The 26,356-nt window shown below is 33.9% G+C and overlaps 1 protein-coding gene across 1 annotated transcript in view; it reads right to left on the bottom strand.

Annotated features, from left to right (window-relative positions):
- WDR72 (WD repeat domain 72) overlaps positions 1–26,356 on the bottom strand; it is a 257,455-nt gene that overhangs the window by 97,073 nt on the left and 134,026 nt on the right. The window contains exons 16-18 of the mRNA XM_051980681.1: positions 18,718–19,503; positions 12,506–12,588; positions 1,224–1,303 (exon numbers count right to left, since the gene is read on the bottom strand). Coding sequence (XP_051836641.1) covers positions 1,224–1,303; positions 12,506–12,588; positions 18,718–19,503 — 949 coding nt within the window. The remainder of the gene's footprint in view (positions 1–1,223; positions 1,304–12,505; positions 12,589–18,717; positions 19,504–26,356) is intronic.

Below are 26,356 nucleotides of genomic sequence, written 5' to 3' on the forward strand. Positions count from 1 at the left end.
ATTCCACACAGGAGATTGGACTTGAGTAGGGTTTTGAAAGAATAATTGGATTTAGAAAGGTGGGAAGACATCACAGCTAGGGAACAGTATGGATTAAGACCCAGATGTAGAGAATGGTCATAATGTTTTAGAATGACATGAAGAAACTAGTTTTGTTAGAATAAGAGGTTTGGTAGGAGATAAGCCTAAGAACAAATAACTAGAGATCAAGAATTTTGAACTTGACCCTAGAGGCCATTGAAAGACTTGGAGCAGGGCATATTAATGTGATGAAAACCCTATTTCCTGAGAGAATAATCTACCTGATATATATGTAGGAGAAAGATACTGAAGTCATAGGTAACTAGTTCATGGACTAATGCAATTGAACAGGCAAGATCCTGAGTGGGGAAAGTAAGACTAGAAAGGAAGGGATGTATGTAAAAGGCAATTTAAAATTCATTTCTTTATTAAAATCTGACATTTCCTAAGATAACTATCATCATGATATGAGGATGAAGTGGCCAAAATTTTTAAAAAATATTTCATAGTATAATATAAATGAATATACTATGAATTCATATATATCATGCAAGAATATTCTCTTTTCTCTTCTCTGCCTGCTGGATTCCCTGGCTTCTTTCAAGTCCCAGCTAAAAGCACTACCTTCTGTAGGAAGTTTTTCTTAATTATATTAATTGAATATTATCCTTAATTGATTATTTTAAATTAATTCTGTATATAATTTATTTGTATATTGTATACAGTCATTTGTATGTCTCCTCCATTCAACTATAAGCTCCTTGAGGGCACAAACTATCTTTTACATGTTTTTATACCTTCAGTGCTAAGTACAGTGCCTGGAATATATTAAATAAATGTTTATTGGTGGACTGACTGCTACTCCAAGACGAAATATTTTAGAAGTTCAGTTTTGAATTGAACAGCTTTTAGAAGGAGGAAACCACCGAGAATAATTTAAGAAGCTCATGTCATTTGTAAGACTGGTTTTACATCATTATAAGACCTTTGTTCTTTTCTCTCTTGCTCTCATTGCTTCATATTTTTCACATTCCTTTTCTTTCTCCCCACCTTAGACCTGCCATAGGCAATACTTAGCCTTACTTGTAAAATCCAGAAGAGGCACTAATAAGATACCTACTGTTTTTGAGTAAAGAGAATGTGTATCAAACAAAGACCATAGCCTTTAAGAACTACCTTTCACATCATGAACTGCCTCATACCTGTACAGATTGGTCTCTCCAGCAGGAAATTAGCTTCACCAGAGAAAGATCAGCATCAGGAAAATGAAATTCAGTTTTACCTAGAAATATGCAAAGTAGTCATCGTCACTTAAGAGTATTTAGAACATGTAACTTCTGAGGCAAATGCCTACTCTACTAGATTGTCAGCTAACAGGTGATTTACATTTTCTGAAAATTCACATTTCACAGTCAATTTAAATGTATGTCATTACTTGTTGAGAAGATAAGGGCATCTTGAAACATTCAACTAATAAAAAAATTTTCCTTCTAGAAAAAGCAAAATCCTTAATTAAACTCAGTCATCCACATCTCATGTTTACATTAACATTTTCTATGTGGATTGAGGAAGAATAATAAAAAAACAGTGAAATGGAAAGAAATGTGGTCAAAATATTACTATGGTTCTGTGGAATGACAAGCAAATTGATTCTTGGGGAAGAAGCAAATTATCATTGGCATTATACTTACTTCTTCCTGGCTACCACCGTATTTTAACTCTCCCTGCTCCTTAAAACAACCCTCACTAGATTCTAACTTGCCCACTAACTATCATCTAATATATTTTCCCTCTTATTAAATTAAACTCCTTAAAAATGTGTCTATAATTGGTAATTCCAATTCTCTTCTAACTTACTTCTAAACCGCAATTTAGATTCTGATTTCTTTATTCAATTGAAACTGCTCTCTCCAAAATTATCAATGACTTCTAAATGTCACATCTAATGACACCTCTATTCTCATTCTTCTTGAATTCTCTGCAGTATCTGATGCAGTTGATTAAATTTTCTTCCTAGATGTTTTCTCCTCTCAATTTTTCTGACTTTGCTCTCTCTTTTGGATCAACTCTAATCTTTCTTTTTGGTCTTTATTGCTAGATCTTTATTCATGTCATACTTGCTAATGGTGCATATCTCCCAGTGCTCTATCATGAATCCTCTCCTTTTATTTTCCTGTTTTATCTCATTTGTTGATCTCACCAATTTTTAGTCAGTTCAGTTATCATATGAATAAAGATAAATATCAATTTTATTAATTTACCCCAATCCCTTAACTTAGTTACAGCATCCCATAGTCAACTCCTTTTTGGATAGCACAAGGTCTATGTGCCATAGATATCTTAAATTCAACACAACATAACTCATACTCTACCCCATCTCCCCCCCCCCGCCCCAATCCACCTTCTTTTTAGAACCTCTTTATTAACAATCAAGAAGACCACAATTTTTCTAATCTCCAGATTCACAACTTCAGTGTTGTTTGCTGCTTTACATATTAAAATAAATTTTCAAATATTATTTCTTCATAAAAATCTCTCATATCTCACCATTTCCTCCCACTTGCAGACATAAGAATTTAATTTCCTGGGCTATTAAAATAGACTGGTAGTTGGTCTCTCTATCCAGTCCTTCTTGATTATAATTAGTTTTCCATTCAGTTGCCAAAGTGATTTTCCCAACATATAGATCTAACCAAGTCACTTCATCCCTTCAATAAGCTCCAGTAGTTCCCTAGTACCCACGTATCTAGTAAAAAATATAAATTCCTCTGTTGGGCATTATACCTCTTTATAACTTGGATCCTTCCTTATATCCCAATATTATTATATAGTACTACCCTCCATGTACTTTACAACCTAGTAACATTGGTCTATAAATGATGCATCTTTTCTTTATATGTCTTTGTTCTGGAAGCTTCCCATGAAGAGAATGATCTCCTCTGACTCTTTAGAAAACCTAGGTTCCTTTGAGACTTAGCTTAAGCACCAACACTTATAGAAATAACTCCCCAGAGCAGTATCATCTCTAAGATTAGATTCTACCTTCTATTTATTTTTCTTGTATGTTCTGATTTTCAAATATTGTCTTCTCCCATCAAAAAGTAAGTTGTTTAAAGTCATAGGCACTACCTTTTTGCTTTGAACTTCTAGCACTTAGCACACTGCTCAGCAAATACTTAAATACAAAATACTTAAGAATAGTCTTGATGGCGTTCTGAAAATGGGCAATTTTTCCTCACATTGTACTAATATGTAAGACATTCAATAGTAATGTGCATACAGAAGAAAAACTTCATTACTGCAATCCATCAGTAGTTTTAATCCTCTCTTTTGTCATTCCTGTCTTGCTCTTTAATTGTCTCTCCTTCATCCACAGAGTTACCTGAAGCCCAAGACAATACAGAGGATAATCTAATTTAAATAAGAAAACTCCAATAAATTACTAAATAGAGATGGTGATAAAAATATTCATTTTCTTTTTTGAAGGGGGTTAGCAAAGTTTTAATAATTTAGTCATGAATTGAGCAAACATCATCCTGTTCTGAATTCATGGGTTTCTAAAACAATATTTAGATTTCTAAGCTTGTTCCTAAATTCTCCAGATTTCCCAATTAAACAAGAAATCAGGATCAATCTCCTGACAAACTCATTCGTTAAGAACTGAGCTAAGAACTGGCAAAAAGACAAAACAAAGAGGCCACTGAGTAATTGAACCACTACCTCCAAACCTGACCAACTGTGAACCTACATTTGACTCTGTAAAATAGCTCTTTAGGTTCTTTTGACTCATTTTACCCAGGACTTCATTAACTTTGGAAGTCTGAGTTCTTAGACAGTGCTTCCCTCCCCTCCAAAAAAAGAAGGAATATTAAGAGAGTTATAAACAGTACCAACTGACATATCAACTTAAGCTGATTAATAAGAAAAGAGCTAGAAAAAATTTTCTTTGCATTTTCCAACATCTAAATATGCTATGCCTTTGTTGGCAAGTGATATTTTTTTGTTCCTCTTATCTCTTCTTTTATTTAACATTCCTTCAACTTATTAATTTTAGTGGTTAAGATGGCGGAGAGGAGGCTCACAGCTGCATAAGCTCCACGCTTTCTCTCACTATCCATTTCATTACAAGCCTCTGAATTAATGCTTGACTGAAAAAAACCCCACAAATAGTTACCAAGAGAAGCCATCCTTGAGATTCGCCAAGAAAGGTCTGTCTTTACTGGAGGGCTGGGGCGGTTTTAGATCGGGCGCAGGCTGAGGGCAGCGGCAGTGAGAGCACGGGAGCAGACTGGAGAGGGGGTGGGGAGTGATCGCAGCCGTCTCTGCGGGGAGAGCTTCGCTACAGGTTTGGATACTTTGCTCCGGCAGCAAGTCAGCAGCCCAGCAGAGAAGCTAAAAACACCGGGGATGAAGAACACAACCCCAAACAGCTGGAGTCTCTCGGGACCTGGCCGCCCCCCCAACCCCCACAGTGACTCAGCACGCTTTGGGATCTCAGAGCCAACGCGCAACACAGTCCTGCTAGTGCCTCACTGCTGCCCCCTGCAGTCTGTAGAGGAAGCTCGGTAACATACCCAACCCCTCCCCCAAAGAAAGACTCCAGTTTTTTCTGTTTTTCTTTGGTAGTTTGTCTCTGATTATTAGACAGAATGAGCAAGAAGCTGAAGAGGACATTAACCCTTGACAGCTTCTATACAGATAGAGAGCAGACTCTAAATCCTGAGGAGACTAAAAACAGACAGTCTCCAGGTGAATCCCCAAAGGAGGAGATCATCTGTTCCTCAGCACAGATGAATCTCATGGAGGAAATTAAAAAGGCTCTCACAAGGGAGCTAGAAGAAAAATGGGGAAAGCAGAGTGAGGCTTGGCAAAAGGAGAGGGAAGCTTGGGAAAAGGAGAGGGAGGCTTGGCAAAAGAGCCTGGAGAAGTCAGTTAAAGAGAGAGTGGATAAAGAAGTAAAATCCTTGAAAAATAGGATTAGTGAACTGGAAACAGAAAACAGCTCTCTAAAAAACAAAATTGGCGAAATGGAAAAAAATTCCACAGAACAAAAGAACTCAATTGGACAATTAGAAAAAGATTTTAAAAAAGTGAGTGAAGAAAATACTTCACTGAAAATCAGAATTGAACAAGTGGAATTGAATGACTCGAGGAGACAAGAAGAATCAGTCAAGCAAATCCAAAAAAATCAAACAATGGAGAAAAATGTGAAATACCTTCTGGGGAAGACAACAGACCTGGAAAACAGATCCAGGAGAGACAATCTGAGAATCATTGGACTTCCAGAAAAACATGATGAAAAAAAGAGCCTGGACACTATTTTCCAGGAAATTATCAAAGAGAACTGCCTAGAAGTCATAGGAACAGAGGAAAAAAATAAACATTGAAAGGATTCATCGATCACCCACTGAAAGGGATCCTAAAATCAAAACACCAAGGAATATAGTGGCCAAATGCCAGAACCCTCAGATGAAGGAAAAAGTATTGCAAGCGGCTAGAAAAACCCAATTCAAGTATCAAGGAGCCACAATAAGGATCACCCAGGATCTGGCAGCATCCACATTAAAAGATCGAAGGGCCTGGAATATGATATTCTGAAAGGCTAAGGAACTTGGTATGCAACCAAAAATAACTTACCCAGCAAGAATGAGCATCTTTTTCCAGGGAAGAAGATGGACATTCAACGAAGTAAGCGAATTTCATCTATTTCTGATGAAAAAACCAGAACTTAACAAAAAGTTTGATCTACAAATATAGAACTCAAGAGAAAACTAAAAAGGTAAAGATTAATCTTGGGAACTATATTTCTGCTATAAAGATGTATAAAGAATACATGTATACCTTGTTCTAGAAATTGACGTGGAAAGGACATTGTACCAGAAAAAGGGTAAAGTGGGAGTAGTACATCTCATGAAGAGGCATAGGAAACCTATTATATCTGAGAGAAAGAATGGAGGGGGATGAATATAGTGGGTATCTTACTGCCTTCAGAATTGGTTTTAAGTGAAAAATCTTAAGACATATTCAATCTATGGTGAAACTTCTCCCACCTCATTGAAAAGTGAGAAGGGAAAAGTGAAAAGGGAAGGAATAAGCTAAGTGGAAGAGAATACAGGAACTGGGAGGGAAAGGGGTAAGATAGGGGGAGGAACTCTAAGGCGGGGTTAGGGATACTAAAAAGGGAGGGCTGTGAGAAGCAAGTGGTGCTCACAAGCTTAATACTGGGAAGGGGGGGAAAGGGGAAAGAAGGGAGAAAAGCATAAACCAGGGTTAACAAGATGGCAAGTAATACAGAATTGGTCATTCTAACCATAAACGTGAATGGGGTAAACTCCCCCATAAAGAGGAAGCAGTTAGCAGAATGGATTAAAAGCCAGAATCCTACAATATGTTGTTTACAGGAAACACACCTGAAGCGGGGAGATACATGCAGGTTAAAGGTAAAAGGTTGGAGCAAAATCTACTATGCTTCAGGTGAAGTCAAAAAAGCAGGGGTAGCCATCCTGATCTCAGATCAAGCTAAAGCAAAAATTGATCTAATTAAAAGAGATAAGGAAGGACACCATATCTTGCTAAAGGGTAGCATGGATAATGAAGCACTATCTATATTAAACATATATGCACCAAGTGGGGTAGCATCTAAATTCTTAAAAGAGAAACTAAGAGAGCTGCAAGAAGAAATAGACAGTAAAACTATAATAGTGGGAGATCTTAACCTTGCACTCTCAGAATTAGATAAATCAAACCACAAAATAAATAAGAAAGAAGTCAAAGAGGTAAATAGAATACTAGAAAAGTTAGATATGATAGATCTCTGGAGAAAATGTAATGGAGACAGAAAGGAATACACTTTCTTGTCAGCAGTTCATGGAACCTATACAAAAATTGACCATATATTAGGACATAAAAACCTCAAACTCAAATGTAGTAAGGCAGAAATAGTAAATGCATCCTTTTCAGACCACGATGCAATGAAAATTACATTCAACAAAAAAGCAGGGGGAAGTAGACCAAAAAATAATTGGAAACTAAATAATCTCATACTAAAGAATGATTGGGTGAAACAGCAAATCATAGACATAATTAATAACTTCACCCAAGAAAACGATAATAATGAGACATCATACCAAAATGTATGGGATGCAGCCAAAGCGGTAATAAGGGGAAATTTCATATCTCTAGAGGCCTATTTGTATAAAATAGAGAAAGATAAGGTCAATGAATTGGGTTTGCAACTAAAAATGCTAGAAAAGGAACAAATAAAAAACCCCCAGTCAAACACTAAACTTGAAATTCTAAAAATAAAAGGTGAGATCAATAAAATTGAAAGTAAAAAAACTATTGAATTGATTAATAAAACTAAGAGTTGGTTCTATGAAAAAACCAACAAAATAGACAAACCCTTAATAAATCTGATTAAAAAAAGGAAAGAGGAAAATCAAATTGTTAGTCTTAAAAATGAAAAGGGAGAACTCACCACTAACGAAGAGGAAATTAGAGCAATAATTAGGAGTTACTTTGCCCAACTTTATGCCAATAAATTCGACAACTTAAATGAAATAGAAAAATACCTCCAAAAATATAGTTGCCCAAACTAACAGAGGAAGAAGTGAATATCCTAAACAGTCCCATCTCAGAAAAAGAAATAGAACAAACTATCAATCAACTCCCTAAGAAAAAATCCCCAGGACCAGATGGATTTACATGTGAATTCTACCAAACATTTAAAGAACAATTAACTCCAATGTTATATAAACTATTTGAAAAAATAGGGATCGAAGGAGTCCTACCAAACTCCTTTTATGACACAGACATGGTACTGATACCTAAACCAGGTAGGCTGAAAACAGAGAAAGAAAATTATAGACCAATCTCCCTAATGAATATTGATGCTAAAATCTTAAATAAAATATTAGCAAAAAGATTACAGAAAATCGTCACCAGGATAATACACTATGACCAAGTAGGATTTATACCAGGAATGCAGGGCTGGTTCAATATTAGGAAAACTATTAGCATAATTGACTATATCAATAACCAAACAAAAACCATATGATCATCTCAATAGATGCAGAAAAAGCATTTGATAAAATCCAACATCCATTCCTAATAAAAACACTTGAGAGCATAGGAATAAATGGACTTTTCCTTAAAATAGTCAGGAGCATATATTTAAAACCATCAGTAAGCATCATATGCAATGGGGAAAAACTGGAACCTTTCCCAGTAAGATCTGGAGTGAAGCAAGGTTGCCCACTATCACCATTATTATTTAATATCGTATTAGAAACACTAGCCTCGGCAATAAGAGTCGAGAAAGATATTAAAGGAATTAGAGTAGGCAATGAGGAAACCAAACTATCACTCTTTGCAGATGATATGATGGTATACCTAGAGAACCCCAGAGATTCTACTAAAAAGCTATTGGAAATAATTCATAATTTTAGCAAAGTAGCTGGCTACAAAATAAATCCCCATAAATCCTCAGCATTTTTATACATCACCAACAAAACCCAACAGCAAGAGATACAAAGAGAAATTCCATTCAGAATAACTGTTGATACCATAAAATATTTGGGAATCTATCTACCAAAGGAAAGTCAGGAATTATATGAGCAAAATTATAAAAAAGTCTCCACACAAATAAAGTCAGACTTAAATAATTGGAAAAATATTAAGTGCTCTTGGATCGGCCGAGCGAACATAATAAAGATGACAATACTCCCTAAACTAATCTATTTATTTAGTGCTATACCAATCAGACTTCCAAGAAAATATTTTATTGATCTAGAAAAAATAACAACAAAATTCATATGGAACAATAAAAAGTCGAGAATCTCAAGGGAATTAATGAAAAAAAATCAAATGAAGGTGGCCTAGCTGTACCTGATCTAAAATTATATTATAAAGCAGCAGTCACCAAAACCATTTGGTATTGGCTAAGAAATAGATTAGTGGATCAGTGGAAAAGGCTAGGTTCACAAGACAGAATAGTCAACTATAGCAATCTAGTGTTTGACAAACCCAAAGCCCCTAACTTCTGGGAAAAGAATTCATTATTTGATAAAAACTGCTGGGATAATTGGAAATTAGTATGGCAGAAATTAGGCATGGACCCACACTTAACACCATATACCAAGATAAGATCAAAATGGGTCTATGACCTAGGCATAAAGAACGAGATTATAAATAAATTAGAGGAACATAGAATAGTTTATCTCTCAGACTTGTGGAGGAGAAAGAAATTTGTGACCAAAGATGAACTAGAGACCATTACTGATCACAAAATAGAAAATTTTGATTACATCAAATTAAAAAGCCTTTGTACAAATAAAACTAATGCAAACAAGATTAGAAGGGAAGCAACAAACTGGGAAAACATTTTCACAGTTAAATGTTCTGATAAAGGCCTCATTTCCAAAATATATAGAGAACTGACTCAAATTTATAAGAAATCAAGCCATTCTCCAATTGATAAATGGTCAAAGGATATGAACAGACAATTTTCAGAGGATGAAATTGAAACTATTACCACTCATATGAAAGTGTTCCAAATCATTATTGATCAGAGAAATGCAAATTAAGACAACTCTGAGATACCACTACACACCTGTCAGATTGGCTAAGATGACAGGAAAAAATAATGATGAATGTTGGAGGGGATGCGGGAAAACTGGGACACTAATGCATTGTTGGTGGAGTTGTGAACGAATCCAACCATTCTGGAGAGCAATCTGGAATTATGCCCAAAAAATTATCAAATTGTGCATACCCTTTGATCCAGCAGTGTTTCTATTGGGCTTATATCCCAAAGAAATACTAAAGAAGGGAAAGGGACTTGTATGTGCCAAAATGTTTGTAGCAGCCCTGTTTGTAGTGGCTAGAAACTGGAAAATGAATGGATGCCCATCAATTGGAGAATGGCTGGGTAAATTGTGGTATATGAATGTTATGGAATATTATTGTTCTGTAAGAAATGACCAGCAGGATGAATACAGAGAGGACTGGCGAGACTTACATGAACTGATGCTATGTGAAATGAGCAGAACCAGGAGATCATTATACACTTCGACAACGATATTGTATGAGGACATATTTTGATGGAAGTGGATTTCTTTGACAAAGAGACCTGAGTTTTAATTGATAAATGACGGACAAAAGACACCCAAAGAAAGAACACTGGGAAACAAATGTGAACTATCTGCATTTTTGTTTTTCTTCCCGGGTTATTTATACCTTCTGAATCCAATTCTCCCTATGCAACAAGAGAACTGTTCGGTTCTGCAAACATATATTGTATCTAGGATATACTGCAACATATCCAACATATAAAGGACTGCTTGCCATCTAGGGGAGGGGGTGGAGGGAGGGAGGGAAAAAAAATCGGAACAGAAACGAGTGTCAATATAAAGTAATTATTAAATAAAAATTAAAAAAAAAAAGAAAAAGAAAACAAAAATAAATATGTTCTGAAGTTCTTGAAAAAAAAAACTTATTAATTTTAAGGCAGAAGAAACAATAGGGGTTATCTATCCCAATACTCATCTTATAGATAAGGAAACCAAGTCTTTGACAGATTAAATGTTTTGCCCACCATTGGACAGAGACTAAGCAATAGATATTTCCTCATCAATTGCCTTTTTGTCTGTTAATGACATTTATCAGATTAAAAATTTGAGAGCTTCTTCAGTCATTTTCCAATTATGTCTGATTCTTCATGTTCCAGTTTTGGGTTTTCTTGGCAAAGATACTGGGATGGTTTGCCCTTTCCTTTACTAGTTAGTTTTAGAGGCTGTTAAATGACTTGCTCATGATCACATAATTAGTATCTGAAGCCATATGTTAACTCAAGTCTTCTTAAGTCCTGGCCTAGTCTTTATCTACTGTGCTATCTAAGCTGCCCTAAAATTTGAGAGATAGGATAATGTTTTTAAACAAACAAATCATACTTTATTTTATATAAATATATATTACATAATCATAGTCTATGTGATTCTCTGCTCTCCTTGTGATAAGGCTGAGTTCAGTTGATAGGTATGGTATATAAGCAATGACCAGATACAAATATGTACGTAATAAATACATTTTGATTGATTGAAAATCTATGATGTTACTCAAATTAATATCAGTAGATTAAAATATTGTTATATCTGAAAAAAAAAACCCTCCAAATTGTCAGAATTTAAAATAAGAATGGGTTTGTGTGGGATCAAATCCAAAGCAGAGAAATCCTAGCGTAGACTGGAAACTTGTCTGAAACTTATAATCTTAAAAGAGTTGTCTGTAGTGCTAAATGCTTTTTGAAAAACTGTAATTTCTCACTTAAATTACTGTACTTAGTGTATTTGAAATCTTTGATGTAATTGAGACCAACTAGATTTTAATAAGTTTTTAAATCAACAATGATTAATGATAAACTTTTAATCTTTTTTTTTTCTAAATTAATCAACAACAGTAAGGAGACAATGACAGGAGATAAAAGAGGTATTCAGTTCACATAATTAAAGAAAGGAAGAGATGCAAGATATTGCTGGATCATTTTAATATATTTTTCCCTATATAAAATACTTAATGCAAAGAGGAAATCATTAAAAAAAAAAAAAAAAAAACCCAAGGTGTGAAAACTGCAAAGAGGAAAAAATCCTGGGCAGTTTCCATGTCCTATTTTCTAGTTCTTCTTGAACACAGCATGTCAGGTAGATTTTTCCTTTTGATCTTTGCTCCCTGCCCCCATCACTTTCCTTTTCTCTCTTTCACTTTGTTGACCTTGTGAATCTACCTTCAAAGCTAAATATTGGTCTTGACTGTAACTACTTATTGGCATCATGGGGCACTTCACAAGGTACTTTAATGTGATTTTAAAATTTTAATATGAGCTAGAAATAAGAGCCAACTTTTCTTGGCACTACTGGTGAGTTAAAAAAAAAAATTTAATTGCAACTTCAGGAGAGAGATTAAAAAGAAAACATTTTGGCCTCACAAATATTAGTCTTCCCACTATCATGAGTGAGGAGTTTCCTATGTTAGACCGTTAAGATGTACACTTTATTTCTAGATGAAATATTGATGTAATATGCACATATGCTAAAATACATCAAAAAGTATATGTCTCATGTAATGCAAAGCATGGTCCTATGTGTGTTTAGGCAAAGAATTTAGATCTTTACAATATAAAACAGTTTTAAACAACAATAAAATCAACACTGTGAAATGACAAGAAACATGATTGGTCCCAGAGAAGATGTACAAGATGTCCTTGTATTTGATGAGGATGAAGATTTTGCTAAATTGAGTTTTTTGGCCCTCTTTTTTATTTTTGGTCATTTTGACTCTCTAATGGGAATAAATTAAGGGGGAAAAAGTGATGCAAAAACTAATATAAAAAATAATAAATTAAGTTAAAAAAGCACATTCATTTAAGCTTTCCATCCCCTACATATGAGGATTAGATCCATTCTTCCTTAATTCGTATCTCAAAACTTACCATTTCGTGAATTTCCATAGAAACTTGAATTATCATTGCCAATATGTTTTCCCTTGTTAGAAACAGAATCCAGTTTGTTGCAACTAATAAAAACAAACAAAAAAAGTATCATTGGATGTGTATGAGAAAAGTAATACTTAAGTGATACATTGTCCATATAGGAAAGCAGGCTCCAAGACAAAATATAAGGAAGCAGTGATCTACACAATTCAATCCTCTTTATCAATATTATCCCTTCCTCTCATCCCTTTTACCTCCACTCCCTATTGATATGATTTTCCATTCTATTCCTGTAGGTTTCTTTCTTTATTAGGAAACAATTAGGAAATTTTATTTCCATCACATAAATATTAATACTTTTTAACATATAGTCTCAGGTATAATGTGCTCTTTTTTATAAAGGGCTTCAATATACAATGTGTTATTCAATGTCTTCCCTATAAAGTCTAATGTTTACATGTACTGTGATTAAGAGTGCTAGGGAAGCTTGACAGTGAAGCAGTGAAGCCTTGCTGTCAGCAGCATCTGAGTTCAAATCTGGCCTCAGAAACTTACTAGCTGTGTGATCCTAGGCAAGTTGCTTAATCCCAAATACCTCATTAAAAAGAGAATTTTTTTTAAAAAACTAAACTTTTATTTCTCTTAAGACATGTATTACTCTTTCTAAAGCTGGATTCATTATAACTGAACCCACTGTAGTTATACTTTTTCTATTGCTAAACCTACTTTCCTTTAAGATTTAAATGTTTTTAAATGTCTGCCTTGACTTTTTTCTTTGAAGAGGGAAAGGATTATAGATGTGGAATGTCAAATGTCAATGTCAGATATACTGTCACATAGTCAATGGTTTGGTTGGTTTTGATGAACTACTATACGGGTGGGGAGAAAGAAAGAGCATACTAAGAAATGAATATAATATAAAAGCCAAAAAAGAATGCAATGAAATAAAAAAGTTGCTAAGCAAGTTTTATCAGTTATATTTATGTTCTAGAGTAAGTTTTTTTTTTTTAACACAATAAATAGAAAAAAAATGCCTACCATTCTTAGTATAAAGTTTGTTCTAATGAATGGTAATTCTTTGTGTTATATCAATAATCTGTCATCACATTAAAAATAGTTTTATTGACCTGATGAAAATGCATGTCACCATAACATCTTAAATTCTTAGCTATTTTTAAAAATAGGCCTTCTGGAGAATAGCTCAACTATGTAATAATATTTTAACAGAGGTTTATAAGGTTCAGATGTCAAATCCATGTCAATCTAAATTCTTTTATGAACCTTACTTTGAAGACCAGGTGAAAAAGACCAGGTGTTTGAGGAGTATTTTGGTAGGGTAAAGGTTAAGGAGCTGGGAAAAGAGTATGGACCAGAAGTTACTTTGTATATATTTTTTTATATTTATTTATCTGTGTTCATGTTGTTTCCCCAAATAAAATTTAAGATCCTTGAGGAGAATGATTATAATTTTGTTTTTTTAATCTTTGAAAGGCAGTGTAATTTTTCAAAAATAATAACCAGCGGAGATGTTTTTTGCTCCAAAATTTACATAGTAGTTATATGTTATCTTAATTGATCTTCACAATAATTCTGTGAAGGAGAAATTATTATCTTCTTATAGTTGATGAAATTTAGGTTCAGGGAAGTTAATTGACTTGCCCACAGTCATACAGCTCAGAAATGTTGGAGACAGTATTTGTACTTAAATCTGTATCATTCCTAGACCAACATCCTACCAATTTCTCTACTTAACTGGCTCTAGACTATTTAGCTACTTTGGAGCCAGGAATTGCTGCGTTCCAGCATCACCAATGACACAGAATGGATATATGATTTAATCTAAAATTGTTATAAGCAACTCTCAGACTAGAATTTGCAAAGGAGGCTGCTTTAGTAGATGGAACATTCTTATCTAAAAATTCCCTATGCCAATGAAACTAAAGGTACAATTCCTATGCCTACACCTTTGCATCTCCCAAGCACAGCATTTTGCCTGGCAATATAAATACTTGCTGAATGAATGAAAAATGAATTACCAAGTACTTTTTTCAATGAAGAGTTACTCAAATGAATCAAGTTTCACAAATTTAGAAGTTCTCAAATCCAACCTGTGATATTTGTCTGTACCATGTAGCTCATTACATGATCTAAGTTCATCCAAGGAGACTGACCTGACATCTAATAGGCCTTCCTCATATTCCTTATAAATGGAGAATTATAGGAGGCTTTTTAAATGTTCACCTGTCATCCTTCCCCCTTGACAAATAACAGCTATCATTATATATTACACATTTGTCTCATGACATGTTTTTATGCCTATTGTTTTGAAAGCCTTCATTTACGATGTTTTAGAATATTCATACCTACCATAAATCTCTCCATTGTCTTTTGTTGGATATGCTTTTTTAGTTCCTTAAAGACTATCATGATCGCTGTTTTGTTGTTACAGAACAACACTGGTGGAGTACTAGCATTAAAAATATAGGTATTTGTTTCCTAGAGAAGTAGGAAGACTTTAAAAGGGCACTGTTATCTACTCTCCTTCCTTAGTTTAATTCAGGGCCCAATTCATTGCCCATTTCCATCACCTGTTACCCAGAGACATGATTATGTAAGAGTTGCATTGATTGAATGCTCTAATCAAGGCATTAGTCATTAGTCATGCTTTCTACTCTTGGTCTTGCGTATGTAAAAATTCAGGATAGCCTCTTTTCAGTAGTGAGAGCCTTTCCTACAAGGCTCTTATGAATGTTTCAGAGTTTGATGTAACTGGCACAATGTCACCTGAAAATAGGAACATCTGGAGAAACTTTTCTCCCCTGCCAGATTTCCTCTATGACATTAGTAAACACATATCTCCTAGTCATGTGTTTTACCTGAAATTTCAAATAGAGGGTCATTGAATAATGTTTGTTTCTATTATATTTTTAAAGGAATCTTGAATGATTTTTATGTATGATGAGAGATAACTTATAAGGGAAGGGAAGAGAGACTTTAAAGTAGTATTTTGTGGAATTAAATTTTTTTTCATAATAAATAGGCAATAAGCATTATGAGATCTTGTATGTTCTATATCTTTCATTCAAATGAATGATGATAAATATATGTGAGATATCTTTTGTAAGTCTGCCTGTCCTCTCATCAAGGATTCACTTTACAGAAATGTTTTGTGTTTAGTTAATTCTAAATTAGTTTTTTCTTAGACAGTGCTCATTAATAGACAAATAAGTTAAGCCATTTGCTGACCAAAATGCTTTTTCAGCCTCTTTTGGTTTCTTTGTTGAGAAAATTGATTTACATTAAATAAACTTGTTTAAGATTATAATTGGTATCCTTATTTCTATTATCCATCCCTATTTTTTATTATAACTTTTTAAAAGTTTCAACTACATACATTTTTTATCATTATTATTCTTTCCTTAACTTTATAATAATCTGACTCTTGTTATAGTATGTTGATAATAAGACTATTTATAAATAGACAATTCTGCAATATTTTCACATTGCCATTTTTTCTTATGTTAAAAATATAATCTTACTAAAAAAGGGAAAGGGACCTGTATGTGCCAAAATGTTTGTAGCAGCCCTGTTTGTAGTGGCTAGAAACTGGAAAATGAATGGATGCCCATCAACTGGAGAATGGTTGGGTAAATTGTGGTATATGAATGTTATGGAATATTATTGCTCTGTAAGGAATGACCAGCAGGATGAATACAGAGAGGCTTGGAGAGACCTACAAGGACTGATGCTAAGTGAGATGAGCAGAACCAGGAGATCATTATACACTTCGACAACGATATTGATGAGGATGTATTCTGATGGAAGTGGATTTCTATGACAAAAAGACCTAACTGAGTTTCAATGGATAAATGATGGACAGAAACAGCTACACCCAAAGAAGGAACACTGGGAAATGAATGTGAACTATTTGCATTTTTTATTTTCTTCCCGAGTTATTTTTACCTTCTGAATCCAATTCTCCCTGTGCAGCGGGAGAACTGTTCGGTTCTGCAAATATGTATTGTATCTAGGATATACTGCAACATATTTAACATATATAGGACTGCTTGCCATCTTGGGGTGGGGGGGTGGAGGGAGGGAGGGGAAAAAACAAAACATAAGTGAGTGCAAGGGATAATGTTGTAAAAAAAATTATCCTGGCATGGATTCTGTCAATACAAAGTTATTATTAAATAAAATAAAATTTAAAATTAAAAAAATAAAAATAAATAAAAATATATATATATATATATAATCTTTTCTTTTGTGATGCCATTTACTGCTTTTCACATTCATTGCTTATCAATCCAGTTCTGAAAAAAAGCATTCATGACATAAAATCATGAGGCATCTATATAATCTACAAATTTTTGATTCCTCACATTTCTTATTCCTGATCCATGCTTTCCGATATATTTCTCAACATTTTCATCAGTACAATTACATATTGATGATTTAATGTGGAAGGTATTAAGTCATTTGGAGAACTTCTTGATGTCCTCACACTATGGAACTAATGATGCATTAAATAAATTTCTTTTGAAAATACATATTAGAATCACTGCAATAAGGGATAAATATCTCATTAAGTTATTTTTCTAGTTGCTTTGAAGCATATAATAATATCAGTGCCACCAACTCCAACCTTTACCTATTGAACCATCTTTCCACTTTAATATAATTTCCTTCTTTCTTCTGTTTTTATTTCTAGTAAAAATATTAATAGTCATATGACTTACACCTCCAATGGTATATTCACCCATTAGCCATTAGACAAGTAGCTCACCTTTAGAGTTCCAACAGCTAAGTTAAAATTTATAGTCGTAGGATACTTAACTCCATTTGTCCTTTTTGCCATTATTTTGTCACCACTACAAAAAATGGAGTGGACAACAGATAGTTTTGAGAGCACTTTTCTATTATTCTTTGTTTTCATAAAACATAATTTTCAATGCACCTTTGACTGACTATAGAAAATTCAGTGATAATGTGAATTTTTATGAATGAGATCACTAAGAAATAGAAGATGAAAAATGAAAAAAAATTGATTACTGAAGATGAACTCTTAATAAAGTAGAGGTACAAATGTACATCAAGCAAATGATCAGGCCTTCAATAATGGGGACATCTAAGAGATAAACAACCAGAGGCTATAATACTTTCAGAGAGATTATTGAAACTTTTTCTAAAGAAGATGACCAGACACAAAAATAACTCCACAATTCAATGCTTCTCCAAATGTTACTCCCACTTCCTCCAAGGATGTTTCCACAAATACTCCATTGATCTTTTTCTTTTCTGACCTATTACAACATTTATATGTACCACATATTTAGTAGTTGTCTCCCAATTACATTAAGTTTAATTGATCTATTTGTGTAAGTCTTACATGCCTAATGAGTTTATAAGTTGTTTGAGGGTTGGGAGCAAGCCATACATTTAGATTTCTCACAATACCTTTCAGAATTCCAGGCAATATTAAGAGCTCAATGATTAAAACATTATAGAACTCAATTAGATATAAAAATATAGAAAATTTTGCAAGGGATGACATCTCAGAGAGCAGCATCAAGGCATTTGCTTGTTTTTAGAAATCAATACCAGAAAAAGAAGCTTTCTTTACTTTCAGATTAAGAATAATATAAATTTGGTGAGATCTAAATTTCTAGAATTTTTCCTTTCAAGATTTGAATTTAGCTTCTAAGTAGGATAATAGTCCCATAATTAAATTCCTCTAAAAAAATTTATAACAGAAAAACAGTATTTCATATTTAAAAATAGGAAACAAATCATCAAATTTAACTGCAATTGTGTGTGTGTGTGTGTGTGTGTGTGTGTGTGTGTGTGTGTGTGTGTGTAAAAATACACTGAAAGTAATTCAGTATAGTGAAAAGGGTGCTGGATCGGGGATCAGAAGAATTGATTTTAAATACTGGCTATACCTGGAATTACCCTCTATCATTTATATAACTTATATGCTTCATTCCTTCTAAGTTCAGTTTCATCATGACAGTTCTAGCCTCAAAGACTATTAAGGATTCTTTTTTGTTCAATTTCTATGACATATTTTGAGTTTGCAAAATTGATTAATATTTCCCATGAAAAATAAGACAAACTTAGTCAATTTGGGGGGGGGGGGGTGTAAATATGCCCTTTTCTCTACCAAACCCACCCACCACTAAAAAAGAAAAAAGATCACAAATACTTCTTACCTGTTAGTTCGGTAGGTCATTTCTAAAGGCATGTTAACTAACTTATTAACTAAAAACAGTTTGCTTAACAGATATATTATAGTGTCTGATCCTTGAGATGAGTTACTTTCTAGCTCTCCTATACTTTCTGGTTGGCTTGGAAGGGCAGCGATGTATTTATTTGACAAGTCTATCACTTTTCTGGAAAACAAGTTGACTACTGAACACCCTTCTTTCATTCCTGGACTGCAAAAGTTCCAACCAGGTAACATCAAAGAAAAATGATCTTCATTTGATGCTAATCCTAAAGAAACTGGATATTGAAGTCTTAAAATATTTAGATGCTGAATGCATAGATTATCTAATTCTTTATCCACACCCCATGGTAAGAGGCATGACAAGAAAAGTTTAGCTGTGTCTATCATGAGGTTGTTATCGACTTTTCTTGGTGATATAAATTGAGCTTTTTTTGAACTCTTCATTTTTTTCTGTCGTCTGATGCCCTCATTTTCATCAAAGGACTTGTCTGGGCTATCTCCCTGGCCCTGGTTCTCATAAAAATTCTTCATCTGCACCTCCCCTGCAATAGAAGAGGTAGAAGTTTTACTTCTTTTCAGTGTCATTGGTCTTTTCTCAAAGGTGCTTCTTGCTCTTCTTAAAATGTCACTGCCATGCCATGAATGGGAGGTACTAAAGCTGTTGAATTGGGTAGAGAGCAGAAGTTCCACAAGATTTTCCAGGTCAAAAAAAAGAACGTGAAAGTCAGTATTGCTCCATTTGCTCTTCACTGGTAACACGTTAAATGGACTTGAGAAAGATGGAGTAACTGGGAGCTAACAAGGGAAAAAGAAAAATATGGATGAATTATAAAGTTGTTTTAAAAAAACTGATAAATTAGTAAAAATACTCTGTGAAATAACCACAAAAAATATATAAATTGTATAACCCTGGACAAGTCAATTAACTGGTATAATACACTTCCTCATTGGCAAAATAGAATATGGCATCCATAAGATTCCTATATAGCTAAGAAATTCTATGGTTCTATTTAGTAAACAAGTTTCCTTTTATTCCAGAAAGACTATAATGCTAGAATATGAAAATGCTTCATTCATAAAATTCATAAAAAAGACATAAGTTTGGTCATAACTGCAGGTAGTATTAGGGCAGCTTGATGACACAATAGCTGGAGTCTGAACGTGAAATAAAGAAGGCCTCATCTTCCTGAGTTCAAATCTGACCTCAGACACTCACTAGTTGTGTGATGCTGAGAGAGTCACTTATTTCTTCCTTATCCTTAATCACTGAATGGGAGTGGCCTCAGACAAACTAAGACTTGTTAAAACCTTAGCTTGAAAAGGCCAAGATATCCCATGCATCCAGGGCCAACTGCAGTTATCCTGGTCTATATCTGGCCATGGGACGCAGATGGCTCTGGAAAAGAAAGTGAGGCAGGTGACTATGCAAAGCCCTCCTTCACTTAAATCCAATTCCCTTGCATGTCATGACATCCCATCCCTGATGTCGTGTTCATCTTTGAGAAGGAAGAACAAACAGCAGTTACTTAACCCTGTTTGCCTCAGTTTCATCATCTTAAAAAACAAGCTGAAGAAGGAAATGGTAAATCCAAGATCACTGAAGTGACTGAATAACAAAATCAGATACCAATATGTCCCTTTTACCCTTGAAACTGCAGCCTGGATGTTAGTTAAATAATTTGTCCACTGTCATAAAGCTATGCAAGCTTCAAACCTAGGTTTCTTGCTTTCAGGTTTAGCACTTTATTCATTAACCTATATTGCCTTTCACACATGCATTTCTTTTATCTGGAAATTTCTTTGCTTAGCTACTGAAAATAGTTTTTTTTTTTTTTTTTTAACATGTGCAAGTCAAATGAGGTAGAAAAAATACAGAAAGGAATGCAAGCAAGAAAGAAATTTGTGTGTTGATAGCCTATATTCTTGGTACATAGCATTACTGTTTTATTATGGTTTTTTAAAATACTGGATATTGAGCAAGTCTTAAGTAAACTGAATTGTCCACTGAGGTAGATAAATTACAAAGCCTATGAAGGGAGTGACTATTATTATTCATATTTATGATGGCAATACTTCATAGCATGTTGAACCTAGTAATAAAATAATCAAAAATGTCAATGGTCCTGTGATCTCATCAACATGCCTTTTCCTCTAATGAAATGTTTTAGAATCCTTCTACATCTGTGCTCCTGGGCAACTCTTGCTCCTGTATCCCCATAATTGTTTCAGAAAGAGTTCATAGTGTACTAACTGGCTTTGCTTGTTTTCTCTTAACATCACCCCCATCCATCAGACTCTCCAGCATCCAACCAAGATCTGATGGAGTCCATTACTTCATTGTCCCATTCCTAATAATGCCTTAACAAACATGAACTATATAGAACTACAACCATGAGTCTTCTTTGTTCCTTTTCAATTACTGTTAAACAGAGGCGGAAGAAACCTGAAAACCCTGCTTATTGGGTTCAGTAAAAATTTATATAACCTAATCTCACTATGACCCAAATGAAGCAAGGTATTCCATCTAAATTTCTCTAATTGATTGTTTTACTCTCCATAATTGTTGTTCCAAATTTTTATGCATCTCTTCAACTCTCCCATAGCTACATATTTCCCTACCCTCTATATTGAGGATTCTCATACTCTTCATACTCCTCTGAATAAACAGAAGTCATTTGTTAAGATTAATGCTTATCCATTTTTCATGAAATCATATCACTTAGAAAAATTTCTATCATCTCCTCCTCAATGACTTCAGTAAAGAATAAAGAAATGGCTCTTCATTTTTCCAAAGACCACATATGCACCTTTGATCTTGTCCCTTACCATCTTTTCCTTAAGATGGTCCAACTAATATTTTCAGTGCCTCTCTAATCAATTCGTCCTTTCCTGATATCTACAAATATATTTATGACTATACTATGCCCAGTAGCTATGATCATCTCTTCTTCCTTTTATGATTCTGTTAAGAAATCCCTCTAGGAGCAGTTAGTTGGTGTAGTGGATAGAGCAGCAGCCCTGAAGTCAGGAGGACCTGAGTTCAAATCTGGCCTCAGACATTTCATACTTCCTGGCTTTGTGACCCTGGGCAAGTCACTTAACCCCAATTGTCTCAGGGGAGAAAAAAAAAGAAAGAAAGAAAAGAAATCCATGTACATTATAATAGATACTTCTATGTTCTTCCCTGCCTAGAAGCTCAGCAATTTGGCTTTTAGTTATCATTCAACTGAAACCATTCTTTTTAAAGTTATGTTTTGGCATTTGGCATATATTTTGGCATTAAATGCCAAATCTAAGCATTTTTTTAAATTCCCAATTTGATTGACTTTTGCAAAATTTGACATTATTGATCACCCTCTGCTATCTAGATTTTCATCATTTTGCTCAGGTCTCATTCTCCTCCTACATATATTTCTGCTCCTCCTCCCTGTCCTATGCTGGTTAGCACACTAAATATGTGTGTTCTGCAAGGTTCTTCTTGGGTCTTATTCTCTTTTACTATTACTTTTTGCTTCAGCTCCTCCAGGTTCAATGATCACTTTTATGCATTTGATTCATAAAATCATGTGTACATGTATATTTATATATGCATATAATCTTAATCCTGGCCCTCAGCTACAGTCACATACATACATACTTGTGTGTGCGTTTCTGTGTATCCCTAGTCCCTCTCCTGAGATACAATCCCATATGACCTTATGCATACCTCAAATTGATTGACTCCTAACCATTTCAAATTCAACATGTCCTAAATGGAACCAATTATTTTCTTCTCAAAATCTTTACTTTTTCTATACTTCCCTATTAGAATTTAAGGTATTTCACAAAATTCTTCCAGTCATTCAGATTCAGTTTAGTGACATCACTGTGTCCTCACTCACTTACCCTACATATTCAAACTGTTGCCAAATTTTGTTATTTCTACAATCATACCATCTTATATACCCCATTTTCTCTATAATCATCACAGTAGTTCAGGCTTTCATAATTTCTCATATGAACTAATGGAATAACTTTCTGATTGGTTTTTCTATGTAAAGTCTTTTCCCACTCTAATCCATTCTTCACTTACTACCAACTTGGTTTGATAAAGCACAGGTCTGATTGACTCACTGTCTATTTAATAAAGTAATCAACCAGCAGCTGGTATGTATTCATGTACTACTATGCAAGAAAGTCACCAATCTAATTAATGATAACAATAGTTGGCATTTACATAGTTGTACTTTACAAAGTACATTTTATAAATCGTCTCATTGAATGATCTTAGTGATTTTTTTTCAAATGAAAATATTAGTGTCATACTTCTGAACTTATCTTTCAACTAATTTGTATGTGTGTAGTATTTTATGCACATAGTTATTTCTAACATAAGCAATCTATTATAAACTAAATCTCAAAAAATATATATAACTATTTAATCTTCATATCAACACTAGTTTCTCCTGTGAATTTATGTCACAAGTAGTATTTTTTTTTCATATATTATTTCTTCTGGACTCAAGCTCCAAAATCATCTCTGATCTGACTCTTCTTTCTCCAGTACCAACCACAGCAAGAATCAAGTGCCTCTTTGTGACTTTCATCTATCTATTCCTGCTGTTATCATCTACTTCAGTCTTTAATGGGCTCACACTTGGGTGAATGAAATTGCTTGATAATTCATCTACCTATATCAGTTTCACCATGACCCCAAATGATCAAAACCTTTCCCTGGTTTCCTATTGCCTACTACAAATTCTTTTAACATTTAAGGATCACCGTAATCTGATTCCAGTTTAACCCCAAAAATGAACATTTTATAAACACAAGTAGTATGTATTTTTTTTTTTTTAAGTAATCAATTTGACATGGATTGAAAGTAAAGACTTAGGTGCAGTCAGATGGTGCAGTGAATAGAGCAACAGTTCTGGAGTCAGGAGAGCAGGAATTCAAATCCAGTATCAGACACTTACTAGCTATATAACCCTGGACACATTACTTAACCTCAAATGCTCCACCCCCTCACTCCCCCGCCCCCAAAAAAGGAAGGACCTAGCATGATAAATAATGAGAAGCACAGAAAGATTATATGAACTGACACAAAGTAAAATAAGCAGAGCCATGAAAATAATAAATACAATAATTGTGACACCAGTGAGGAATAAAAACAATCAGAAATGGATATTGCAAAATTTTAAAGAACAAGCTTACAGAGATAGGTGTTACACAGATATTTAACACTGAATATAATATCAACCTGTTTTGATGAATTGATCAATTTGAGCAAATGATTTTTTTTTCTCTTACTCTTGTTGCTTTTTTTTAAAAAAATGGTTATATGGGATGTTTCACTGAGAAGCAAGAAGCTAAATGACATAAGATGAATACATAGAAGTTGTACATAAAATACAAACTAAATGAATAAAAATCTACTAAAATACAAATAAAATGAGAAGTCCAGAAAATAATGACAGATATGAAAGCTAAATAACTTCCTATGACATATGGCCTGAGAATGGAATTCGGAATCTAGGTGGACCATGGATTTAATTATAGAAATGGCAGAATCTTCGCCATAAAATACACCTAAATGGAGACTGGGATTTTCCAAATATGATCTACTGAGAATTAAATATAAGACACAGAAGGAAGGATAAAACTATTTTTGCATATTTGCCAAGTTAGATATCAGAGGAACAATATAGGAAGAAGATTACAGAATCATATATTTAAAATTGGAAAGGAACTCAGAACTTAAGTATAGTCACTTTATTTTAAAGATGAGGAAACTGAAGCCTAAAAAAGTAAAATGATTTACTTATGGGTATAGTAGTAGAATAGAAACAAAATAACAAGAACAGAAACAACAACTGTTGTTGTTTGCCTGATGTCTGCAATAAGTTCCTCTGATTCCAAATCCTGTGCTCTCCCATCATTATGCCATCAGTTCTGTATTAGAAGTTTATGCATTTGCGCCTACATAAATATCTGTGGTCTGAGGGTAAGTGTCCATAAAGTTGGAATGGACAAGCTAGAAGGATTGTGAATGATAATGGGGAAGGAGTTACCCTTATGGGGAAAAAAATCCCCAAAACTATGGATCCTTGAAATTTGGTAGGATGGTACAGTTAATCAACTAGCATTTATTAAGTGCCTCTATGTACCAGGCACCAAGTTAGGTATTGAGTAATCATAAAAAGATAAAACAAACAATAAACAAACAAAAACCACCCCTTCTTTCAAGAAGTCTACAATCTAATGGGGGAGACAATTAAACTACAAGATACCCCTTACTCAAAGAAAGAGAGGAGCAACATTTTGACAGCCCCCAACCTCAATGATATATTCATTGACTAGTGAGAGGAAATCTGGTAGAGAACACAGAGGTAAGGAACAATAGAAAGTGATAAACAAGTATTGTGAAAAAGGGTATAATCTAAAGTCAGAAGTTGTTTTCTTTTTTAAGCCTTCATGCAACACAGAATCTTAAATCAAAATTGGAATAGAAAGATTATCTGTACTAGGGATTCTTAATCTTTTTTGTTATGAGCTCTTTTGACAATCAGATGAATTCAGATTTTAAATAAAAATTTCAAAATGATTTTGAATTCATAAAATAATATAGAAGAAATAAATTATATTATATATAGTTATCAAAAGATTTTAAAAATAAGTTCGATGACTCCAGTTTAAGAAACCCTGACCTAGACAGAGACATAGAGAAGACAAGGAAATCAGGAAACAAATCACAGATGTGGGATGTACACATGATATAATACTGATGTGGGATTTCAATTACAGAGACAATTATGCAGAGTGCTAAAGCTCTCTCTTCTAAGGGCAGAACTGATAAACCTGTAACTCACCTTAAAAATTCCATCTTTCAAAAGATGGAGCAAACAACAGTAGGCGTTGTTATTTTGAACCAGACTATAACAAATAAAGAATATAGTTACTTATGTAGAAATAATGAGAATCTTTGAGGAAATATTTTATTCCATTTCAAAGTAGAGAAATATAGAAATAATAAAAAATAGATTTTATTTAAATTTTAAAAATTATAAACAGGAAAATTTGATAAGGGAAACTGGTCAGGGAAATGGGAATCTATCAAGAATAAAATGCTAAGGATGAGTTGTTCCAATGAGGAAAAATAAGTAGGAATAGTTTAAAGAGAATTATATGGGAAATAAGCAAATTAGGTTTTTTATTTGTTTATTTCTTAGGAGAGGAAATGAGGAAGGTTTGTGGTGCAGTGGATAGAATGCTGCACCTGGAGTCAGAAGAACATGAGTTCAAATCCTGCCTCAGATACTTAATACTTACTAGCTGTGAGACTCTGAGCAAATCACTCAACCCATACTGCCTTGCCAAAAAAATAAAGAAAAATAGAAAAGATAAAAGATGAAAGGTAATGTCATGGATGGTGGATGATGAATACAAAGTAGTAACCTGGTCCTAAAAGTTTGTCTGTATCTGTCTGTCTGTCTGTCTGTCTCTCTTTCTCTTTATATATATATATATATATATGTCCTAGATATATCATATATATGTATTATATACATATATCCTAGAAGTCTATATGTATCATATATAAATCATCTATAATGATGAGCATAGAAGCCCAGAAAGTGGAGACA

The sequence above is a fragment of the Antechinus flavipes genome, chromosome 2, assembly GCF_016432865.1.
Source record: "Antechinus flavipes isolate AdamAnt ecotype Samford, QLD, Australia chromosome 2, AdamAnt_v2, whole genome shotgun sequence".
NCBI classification, from domain to species: Eukaryota; Metazoa; Chordata; class Mammalia; order Dasyuromorphia; family Dasyuridae; genus Antechinus; species Antechinus flavipes.